The 11,347-nt window shown below is 48.9% G+C and overlaps 1 protein-coding gene across 1 annotated transcript; it reads left to right on the plus strand.

The window, feature by feature from the left end:
- The first annotated feature begins 10,310 nt into the window (after positions 1 to 10,310).
- Positions 10,311 to 10,946, plus strand: LOC133711234 (E3 ubiquitin-protein ligase MPSR1-like). The gene has a single exon (XM_062137390.1). It carries the CDS (start codon positions 10,311 to 10,313, stop codon positions 10,944 to 10,946), a length of 636 nt encoding a protein of 211 aa, XP_061993374.1.
- The last annotated feature ends 401 nt before the right edge of the window (positions 10,947 to 11,347 follow it).

The following is an 11,347-nucleotide window of genomic DNA, read 5'->3' on the forward strand; positions in this document are numbered from 1 at the left end:
TCAGCAGCTGCTTGATGGGCTTCTTAGGGATTACCGGAATGGCAGGGGCCAGTAGGCCAAGTGACGGCGACGCGTCGGGTACCGGAAGTTCTCTCTTCTGCCTCTTCGCACCGGATCCTTTAACATCCCGGCCGGTATAGGTAACCTCCTGTTTATCACATCGGTGCCGGTGCCTGTGTGACCTCTTCTTCTCCCCTGGAAGCAGGGCCTCGTCGCTCCCAGTGGACCGAGAAGAAATGGACACGGCGGGCGGTACCTTCTCCCTTCCGGGATCAGCTATGGTGATGATGTCAGCGGCAGAAGGCTGCTCGACTTGAGTCGCGGGAGCATTGGGATCAGGTTCCCCATATCCCGCGTCAGTGATCTCCAGCAGGGTCTCTTCAATGGACCGACCCGTAGCCTTCGACCCTAGGTCGACCTCAATGTGCAGGGCGTCTTCTCCCTGGTTCATCAGCATATCCATCAACTGGTTATCGTCCATTCTGTCCTCCTCTTTGCCTTTCCGGGGTTTCCTCTTCGGTGCTTTCACTGCAATCAGTTCCATAGTTAGTAAAAAAAAAAAAAAAAAAAAAGCCAAAAGTTTTTTTTTAAAAAAAGCCTCACCAGGGAGCCATCCTAGCCCTAGCCTATAAAGTATAGAGTGCCGGATAAATCTATAAGAGCCCCTCTCTTTCTCATTCCAAACAGCGTATACCCGGGCTATCCTCTTCCTTTCCACCTCGGATAAAGTGTAGGCCTGGTCCCCGATTGCTTGGAAAGTGCCGGTCAGATGCCACTTCTTATTTTTAATCTGCCATCGCCCACCAGCTAGAAACACTTTATTCCTCCACCTTTTGCTCATCGACGAGGGCATGTCGGTAACTAATGGTTCGTAATCCCTAGCGGCAAAGGTCACCGTACCCGCACAGGACAGCTTCCTTGAGTACAGGATCCTGTGTACCGCGCGGAATTCATTTACGGAAGGCCACCCTTGTTGGCACAAGTCCCACATGGCCATCATACTATATATTTGGCGAATAGCATTCGGGGTCAACTGCCCCGGTGACAGGTTCAGCATCCGCAATAGATACTGTAGGCACCGGGGCAGCGGTAGCGATAACCCTTGGTGGAACTGGTTCTCGTGCAGCGCCACCCACCCCGGGGCAGGATTCGCGGCCATCTCTCCTTCCTTAAGGGGCCTAAGCTCTACTGCGTCCGGTATCCCCCACTTCAGTCGCATGGCGATGATCTCCTTCATCGTCATACTTCTCCCGGGTTCGTCGCATACGGTCCCGTCCGTAAGTATATACCTAGGCTTCGGTATGCCCTCCGGGATTGCCACCGTGACTACGGGGGCCTCCACAGATCCATCCTCGCTCTCACCCTCGTCGGACTCCTCACTGCTCTCCGAGAACACCCCCGTCGAGGAGCCGGTATTCTCTGCTAATTGACCTACTGAAGCTAGGTACCGATCGATATCCACTTCAGCTTGCCTGGCAGACGACTGGTATGACGATCCCGTATCCCCACCCTTGGTTTCTGATTCCATCCTAATCACGATACCGGAAACCTCAAAACTCGCTATATCTGGAATCAGAAGCACAAGGGTTAGCCTAACCAGATCTAAGACCACGTTGAAGCGCGGATCACTCCCCACTTCAAAGCAAGAAAACCCAGAAATTCAAAGCAAAACCCAGAAATTCAAGAAAACCCAGAAATTCAAAGCAAAACCCAGAAACTCAAGAAAACCCAGAAATTCAAAGCAAGCCCAGAAATTCAACCCAAAACCCAGAAACACAGGCAAAATCGAAGCAGCCCAAACCCACGTCAAACAGAAACACAAAACAAAAAAAAAACCAAACCACATTCTCTTACCTCTTTCCGGCAGTCGCTAATCTGGCTAAAGCTTTCGTCTTCACTCCTCACAGCCACAGCAACAGAAGCACAAGAGGTGAGAGGGCAAAACGCGATTTCTCAGATTCTCAGAATTTCGAAGAAAGTGAGAAGGGAAACAGTCTGTTTCCCTCTTAAATTCAATCTCCAAAGCATCAGGGCCGTTGAAGCCGAAAAGCCCACAACCACAGGATCACTACACGTGTCCCACGTCTCGAAAACCGTCAGTTGAGGGGACGGGCATTTATTGCACAACTCAGTATGCCCCACGTGGCTGACATGCACCGCCTACCCCATCGGGTATCAGAGCCAAGTTCTCTCTCTACCCCATTGGGTACCGGAGACTCACATCCTCTACCCCATTGGGTACCGGAGAGTCAATTCCTCCACCCCATCGGGTATCAGAGCCAAGTTCTTTCTCTACCCCATCGGGTATCAGAGCCAAGTCCTCTCTCTACCCCATTGGGTATCGGAGACTCACATCCTCTACCCCATTGGGTACCGGAGAGTCAATTCCTCCACCCCATCGGGTATCAGAGCCAAGTTCTCTCTACCCCATCGGGTATCAGAGCCAAGTTCTCTCTCTACCCCATCGGGTATCAGAGCCAAGTCCTCTCTCTACCCCATTGGGTACCGGAGAGTCAATTCCTCCACCCCATCGGGTATCAGAGCCAAGTTCTCTCTCTACCCCATCGGGTATCAGAGCCAAGTTCTTTCTCTACCCCATCGGGTATCAGAGCCAAGTTCTCTCTCTACCCCATTGGGTACCGGAGACTCACATCCTCTACCCCATTGGGTACCGGAGAGTCAATTCCTCCACCCCATCGGGTATCAGAGCCAAGTTCTCTCTACCCCATCGGGTATCAGAGCCAAGTTCTCTCTCTACCCCATCGGGTATCAGAGCCAAGTCCTCTCTCTACCCCATTGGGTACCGGAGAGTCAATTCCTCCACCCCATCGGGTATCAGAGCCAAGTTCTCTCTCTACCCCATCGGGTATCAGAGCCAAGTTCTCTCTCTACCCCATTGGGTACCAGAGACTCACATCCTCTACCCCATTGGGTACCGGAGAGTCAATTCCTCCACCCCATCGGGTATCAGAGCCAAGTTCTTTCTCTACCCCATCGGGTATCAGAGCCAAGTCCTCTCTCTACCCCATTGGGTAACGGAGACTCACATCCTCCACCCCATTGGGTACCGGAGAGTCAATTCCTCTACCCCATCGGGTATCAGAGCCAAGTTCTTCCTCTACCCCATTGGGTACCGGAGGCTCAACCCTCACCCTATCGCAGCGTGTAGATTAGCTACCTACAGCGTAACCCGCTCAAGATATCCCTTGAACGGGAACTTGGGGGACTCCCTATAGGCTAACTAGTGCCAAACTTCCGAGACAATAATAAGTCCCCACCCAAGAAACATCTTGAACGGGAACTTGGGGGACTTGTACATACTAGGGAAGTCTCAACTAAGTTTGGCACTATCGGCTGGGCCCCATCGGTACTCCCATGTACTATACCATGGGCCGGGTTCACGACCCACCATGGCGAGGCCCATTTGGGATGCCACCCCGGGCACCCAGGGCCCTGGGCAAGGCCAACACAGCCCAACTATTTACACAACAGGAGGACTGATATGGCATCAGAAGAACAACTGGTGTCCCACATCGAAGATGGGGGAGACTTCCTTCACATGCTCGAGTATATAGGCATTAGCACAACAACCTTTTACGGGTAATAACTCCTTTGTCTACTATTTACTTACTATACATCAATATTAGCTTCTCACTCAAGCATCGGAGAGGTGTAAACCGTCCGGTACGGTTTACTCCTCTAAGCGTGTGTTCTTGGTACAGGATTTAGGAGGCGCATCGGTACCCCAGACGGTATAGCATTCTGTGTGAGGTACCCGGAGAAAGCCACCAGAAACACTTGTTGGATGCGCCATCAACATATAATCGCCAAGTGCTTGGCGGAGGCGGATCCGGGGCTAGTGGTTCAGGTGATTCCAGGGAAGGGTTATGGGAGGGAATCGCCTCAGAAATAAAATCTGCCGCTGCCTGGCCCTTGATAGTTGTCCGGGGTTGGTACTTGATATCGAACTCTCCCAGCTCGATGGCCCATTTAATTAACCTGCCCGATGTCTCTGGTTTCTGCAAAACCTGCCTCAGCGGGTGATTAGTGAAAACGGTGATTGAATGTGCTTGGAAGTAAAGCCTAAGCTTCCGGGCCGATACCAGGAGGGCCAGTGCTATTTTTTCAATGTCCGGGTACCTGGATTCTGCACCAGTGTACTCCTTTCCAGCATAGTACACCGGGTACTCGCAATCGGAGTCCTTCCTAATCAGAGCTGAGCTTACAGCCGTTGAAGATGCCGCCAGATATATGTAGAGCATTTCTCCTGGAACAGGTTTGTAAAGTAGAGGTACCGCTGATAAGTACGCCTTCAAGCCAATAAAAGCAGTCTCGTGCTCAGCTGTCCAGGCTATTACCTCGACGTACTGGGTTTTTAGCAGTTTGAAGAAAGGAGTACACTTGTCCGTCAGCCTGGAGATGAACCTTGACAGGGCGGCCACCTTGCCTGTAAGAGATTGGACCTCGTTCCGGTAGGTTGGGGATACCATGTCTAATATAGCCTGCACCTTCTCCGGGTTGGCCTCGATCCCCCTGTGGCTAATGATGTACCCGAGAAACTTTCCTACCTCGACCCCGAAGATGCACTTCTGCGGGTTAAGCCGCATACCATTGCGTAATATGATGGTGAAGACGATTGACAAGTTGGTTACGTGGTCCTCCGGAGTTAAACTTTTTACCAGCATATCGTCCACGTAAACTTCCATGATAGTACCGATAACCTCTTCAAACATAGAGTTGACGAGTAGCTGATAAGTGGCACCTGCGTTCTTTAATCCGAAAGGCATGACCTGGTAACAATAGAGACCCTTGTCTGTGGTGAAGGCAGTGTGCTCCTCGTCTGCCGGGTTCATTCGAATTTGGTTGTACCCACTGAACGCATCCATGAAACTGAGTAACCGGTACCCAGCAGTGGAGTTGATTAGTTGGTCAATTCGCGGGAGCGGGAAGCTATCCTTGGGGCATGCCCGGTTGAGGTTTGTGTAGTCCACACACATGCGCCATGATCCCTGAGATTTCTTTGGCACCATGACCACGTTGGCTAACCACCGGGGATACGTGACTTCCCTGACAAAGTTGATGGCCATCAACTTCTTTACTTCAGCCTGGATAGCCCGGTACTTATCGTGTGTGAAGGCCCTCCTCTTTTGTCTTATCGGTGCTGAATAAGGGACAATACTAAGATTGTGCGTGGCTATCTCCATTGGTATACCGGGCATGTCCTCATATGACCAGGCGAATGCAGATGAGTTTGAGCGGAGGAACAAGATCAACCTTTCCCTGATAACTGGAGACAGCTTAGTACCTATCTTAACAGTCCTGTCACGGAACTGCTCTGATAGCACCACCTCCTCAATGTCCTCTACGGCACCGGGCCGTTCTTCGTCTGAATCGGTATCGTCCCTGGGATCCTCGTACCTGTCCGTCAGAGGGTTAGTAGCCACGGGCAACATCTCAGACTTTCCCCTACCGCGAGATACGGTCAATGAATAGCATTTCCTCGCTGCGGCCTGGTCACCCCGGATCGTAGCAATGCCGACCGGGGTTGGCACTTTCATCATCAGCATGTGACCTGCAATGAAGGTTTTCGGACGCCAAAGTGCCGGTCGGCCTAGGATAGCATTATAGGATGAGACGCAGTCCACCACGATGAACTCTGTTTTGATGGTTGAACAATTTGGGCTTTCGCCTACCGTGATCGATAGGTAATCTGATCCGAGTGGTTGGACGATATCCCCTGAAAAGCTAATGAGGGGCTCATTATCCTGCGACAGCTTGGCTCTCCCTCTGTTCAAAGCTTTGTACGCATCGCGAAATAATACGCTAACTGAGGCCCCGGTGTCCACGAGCACCCGGGACATTATATAATGGTCCATTTGGAGCGTGATTAAGAAGGGATCATCATGGGGCATTTTCAGATGGGCTTCCTCCTCCTGCAGGAATGTCACCGATGTCCATCCGGTACCACCGTCTTGCCGCGGGGCCTTGTGGAAGTTGAAAACTTCCGGATGACCGAAACTAGAATTTCGCCTCTTCCTCTGGGGATGTAATTCCTTCGGGCCCCCACCGTGGATCGTGAAGATTTGGCCGTACACGTCCACCGCTCCTATCTCCTTAGCAGGCAGGTACCGTTGAAGCTTGCCCCTCTGGATAAGGGACTCGATAGTATTTTTTAAAGCAACACAGAGATTGGTATTGTGTCCGGCATCCTCGTGATAAGTGCAGAACTTTCCGGTATCTTGCTGGGTAAGTTTACTCTTCGGGAACTTCCTTGGGGGTGGGCCCGGTATCTCATCCTTACTTTCGTTCCAAATAGTCTCGTATGAAGCGTTAAGGATTGTGAACACCTCATACCGGGGGGGGTGGTGGGGTTCGCGGGGCTTGTTGTACCCCTGGCTCCCGCTGATGGTGAGTGGTCCCATAACTGTTAGTCCTGGACGAGGACTCTTTGCTTCTTTTGCCCGAGGTATGGGGTGACCTGTCATGACTATGGGCCCACTCCCTCTTTCGTGGCTCATCCCTGACAGTTGAAGCCGGGGTTGGCACCCTTAGCTCTGGTCTGGGGGTATCCCCGTAGGTTTTGAATTCGGCCTGGGCGTGTCTGATGGCAGTGGCCATCAGCTCGTCGTAGTTGGCTGGAGGATTATGGTTAATCCCATAGAGAAATTCTCCGCGCCTTAAGCCTTTCCTGAAAGCCAGCTCGGCCAGTTCCTTATTAAGGTCCCGGCACTTGGCGGTAGCCGCCTGCCACCGATTTACAAAAGACTTCAAAGTTTCATTCTCTCCCTGCTGGACCTTTAACAGGCCCTTTGGTGTGTGTATCCCATTGGTGCGTAAGATGAATCGAGCTACAAACTTGTCAGCTAACTCCTTGAAGTTCCCTACAGAACCGACCGGCAGTTCGTAGAACCAACTCAAAGCTTCCCCTGACAAGGTTTCCTGGAACATATTACAACACACCTCATCCGTATATCCCTTGGCGCTTGTTTGCGAGCGGATGGCCTGTAGATGCTGATAGGGGTCTCCAACCCCCGTGTAGTCAATCTTCAGTGGCTTCGACATATCCGCTCGAATGGCTCCTCTGACCTGTTGGGTGAAAGGACCCGGGCGGTCCTCGTAGGTGGCCAGGGCCCTCCAGGTGTCCCTGTTTTCTGTGGCCTGCACCCTTGCCTGCAGAGTGTGCAAAGAGTTGCTCATTTGCACAAGTAATGCCGTGTTTGCGTCGGTTACCGGGGGGGTATTCGGTACTGGCTGTGGTAACGGTGGTGGTGGTAGATGCCTCAAGCTTTCCGGGAATAACTCTACCGGTACTTGGATTACCCGCTGGGCAGCGTTCACGCCTGTTGCTGGTTGGGATGCCCTAGCCAGGGCCTGGGTGAGCGCCTCGTTGTGCTGGTGCCTCCGGTCCAGTGCTCGGGCCAGCGCTGTGTTTTCATCTTCCAGATCCTGCATCTTCTGTTGCGTAAGGCGGTTTGTTTCCCTATCGGTACTCTATTGTTCCCGATCGATCTTGGATTGTTCCCTGAAGGCTGCTATCTCCGCCCGCATGGATTCCAATTCCGATACCGGAGACACTTGGTCGGGGACATGCGGGTCCAAGGATCCGAGACCATGAATTTCTTCAAAACCTGGCGCTTCTGCTGATGAAGTACCCGGAGAGAATATCAGTGCCCGGGCGACACTTCTACCCTCTCCTGCCGTTCCTTCCGGCTCAGTCATGATTAGGCCCCTATCTAGCGCGCCAATGTTTCTGGTGGCTTTCTCCGGGTACCTCACACAGAATGCTATACCGTCTAGGGTACCGATGCACCTCCTAAATCCTGTACCAAGAACACACGCTTAGAGGGGTAAACCGTACCGGACGGTTTACACCTCTCCGATGCCTGAGTGAGAAGCTAATATAGGTGTATAGTAAGTAAATAGTAGACAAAGGAGTTATTACCCGTAAAAGGTGGTTGTGCTAATGCCTTTATACTCGAGCATGTGAAGGAAGTCTCCCCCATCTTCGATGTGGGACACTAGTTGTTCTTCTGATGCCATATCAGTCCTCCTGTGTGTAAATAGTTGGGCTGTGCTGGCCTTGCCCAGGGCCCTGGGTGCCCGGGGTGGCATCCCAAATGAGCCCCGCCATGGTGGGTCGTGAACCCGGCCCATGGCATAGTACATGGGAGTACCGATGGGGCCCGGCCGATAGTGCCAAACTTAGTTGAGACTTCCCTAGTATGTACATATATACACACACATCACCAAGACGTGTTGTTTAGATATATATAAGTATATATGCTATCTCTATATTTTTAGACCGGCCCATTATTTGTTTTATTTATTTATTTTTAAAAAAAAAAACCCAAGTCAATTTTAAAAGCCCAAGACCAATTGATTTATACTTCTGTTGGATGTCGTTTAAACGACAAACCAATCTCAAAACCCTCGTCTGCTATCTTCATCGTCTTCCTCCCCTATTTTGATTCTCTTTGCAAGCACCACTCCACCTAAACCAAAGGATAAGTACCACTACGATAGACTACCCGGATAAGAATAATCTTAGAAGCTGGAGGTGTCGATGTTGCTGAAGAGCCTTGGAGAGTCAGTTACCAGAGTTGTGAGTCATCAAAGCTAGAAGCAGGAGGTGGATCCCTAGAAGCATGTGGTGGAGACCTAGAACCAGGAGGTGGCAGTCCTTATCGAAACATAGAGGAAGCCGATAGTGTTGGCATCCAAATCTACTCTCTCTTGTGCTTATCTAGAATTAAAATCTGACCTCTTTGCCATTCACTATAAATATCCAGGTTTGTTCTACTTTCTTTATTGAGTTCCCCTATATTTGTTTACAAAAAAAGGAGTGAGGGAAGGAGAAATTTTGAGACTAAGGAGGAACCTGAGAAGTATAAATTAATTTTCCGAAACAAGGTAGGGGGATCTGGGGAAACCTCTATTTAATTTGTTTGGTTGCTGTGTTGCTATATGTGATTTCAGTTATGAAATTTGATTGATGGTTGAGTTAATGGGTGTTATCTGTTGTTTATCATATTGTTTCATTAGCATGTTCATGAAGTTTGAGGCATGGTTTTGATAGAATAGAATGGGAATGAAATATGTGGGAGTATTCTTTTGTGTAGTTGAGCTTAATCCGTAAGGACCAAATTTCAGGTGGGCTAATAGAGCTGTATGATTTTGGTGATCGAGATTAAGTAAGATGACTAGCAAAAAGGGAATCATGGTTTGGGTTATGGAGTTAATTCATATGTTATTTCATCTGGAGCCACCTCAAAAAGGTAAATTACATGGTATGGGACATGTAGACTCTTGGTGTCTTGGCATGTGAGTTAACAGGTAATAGATGAAAATAGCATTGCATACATCCATGTATTACTGTTTTGATTGTCACTAGTTTGTGTTGTTTATTTAAAGAGGCTTAGCCTCCTACTGAGCTATTGATGCTCACCCCTATCAAATATTGCAGGTACTGAACATGAAGTTTAGTTTTCCCTTTTGAAGAGCTTGTGATTAATGTGAAGGAAGTGTGAGACTTGTTTTGTTTAGTTTCCTAGAATAAGAGCAAAGGCTGCCAGTTTGTAGTTTGCCTTTGAAGTATAGGTTTGAATTTTCTGTGGGAATAATGAACTATCAAGAAAGTTTGTACTGTAATCTATATAATTATGTTTGCTGCATTATAAATTTCTTCTTTTTCCATAATCCATGCTATGTTCATTGAATCGGTTATGTCTTTTAATTGATTCTAAGTTCTTTGATTGGTTTCATTATTTTCCAGCTCTTATGTTTAAAATTCATTGGTTAAATTCAAGGTAGAACAGAGATCTGCAAATCTGCAATTGTGTTTCTGAGCTTTTGACGCAGTTGCCTTTTTGTTGAAAACTGTACATTTCGGTTGGGTATTTAAAGTGGGTGTCTTCATAAAAGTTACAGTAGACATCTTAAAGATCATTTCAAAATTGGAATCTCTTAAAAATGATTTTTCTAGAATTAGTTATGATTTTTCAAAGTTATAGGTCTGCTGTATTAGTAATTCTGCTGGAAGGGCAACTTGGTTATTTCTTCCAGTACTTCAAATCTGATTCAAATGGACTACAAATTTTCTTTATTATGTTTCTATTCTTTAGTACAAGTCATACCTTCAACTCAATAATAATAAAAAAAAATCCCTGAGTTGGGGTATGACATGTGGCATGCCAACTTGGCACTGGTGGGGCCCACATGACAGGCAAAATTCCAAAATTCTAAAATAAATTTTCAGAAAAAATAACAAAATTGATTTTGTCTCTCCTCTCTCTCTCTCTCTCCTCGGTTCCATGGCTTCCGACGCCGCCGTCTCCCAATTCGCTTCCTTCTTCGACCGCCTCCGCCGCGACCGAGATCTCCCTCCGATCATCCCTTTCATCATGGGCTTTGCCGTTGCCGGATCCACGACAGACTCCGATCAACAGCAAACAGACGATCGTAGACAGGAGCGTGTTAATAGACTCGTCGTCATCAATCGCGAGGAGCAGAACATGGTGGTGATTGAGAGCGGCTCCGGCGGAATCGACTCTCTGATGCGCGCATTGGCCAAGGACGGCCACCCACCGACGTCCAAAGCCTCCATCGCCGCCATGCCGACGGTGACGGTTGTGGAAAGCAGCCGCGAGTATCCGATTTGCCTCGACCAGTTTGAGGTCGGCGGAGAGGCCAAAGAGATGCCTTGCAGTCATTTGTTTCATGGGGATTGTGTGGAGAAGTGGTTGAAGGTTCAAGGGACTTGCCCGGTTTGCCGGTTCAAGATGCCGGCCGACGAGGAAGAAGAGCCGGAGAAGAAGAATGAGCCTGGAATTTCTGTCAGCATCTTTATAAGGGCAACAAGTGAAGATTCAGATCGAACTGGTGATTTGCATGATTCGATTCCAAGTGAAGCAGCAGTTGATGATGATGGTGATCATATGCAGAGTTAGAACAAAAATTCAAAGACTTTTAGATTTGATTTTTTGGAAATTCTATGAAATTGGTAGGGGGGTTCCTGCTGTTCTTGCTCAACACAATGCTGGCATCATTTCCTCAGTACGTGACGGAGGCGATAACGGGTCCGGTTTCCGACTAGTCCAGAGTGAAATTGAGGAAGGAGGGCTTGATGGCGAAGCACCCACATGAGATTGCTGAGAAACCGAGGGGAGGGAGAGAGAGAGAGAATCCATTTTGTTATTTTTTCTGAAATTTTATTTTAGAATTATGGAATTTTGCCTGTCATGTGGGCCCTACCAATGCCAAGTTGGCATGCCACATCAGCTACTTAACGACTCTATTTGACGGAATCATGACAGAGGGATCTATTGGATGAGAAATGATAGTGTGAGGG

This window comes from Rosa rugosa, chromosome 5, assembly GCF_958449725.1.
Source record: "Rosa rugosa chromosome 5, drRosRugo1.1, whole genome shotgun sequence".
Lineage (NCBI taxonomy): Eukaryota > Viridiplantae > Streptophyta > Magnoliopsida > Rosales > Rosaceae > Rosa > Rosa rugosa.

Coding starts and splice junctions, on each gene's coding strand:
- LOC133711234 (XM_062137390.1), top strand. CDS start 10,311: ATGGCTTCCGACGCCGCCGTCTCCCAATTCGCTTCCTTCTTCGACCGC.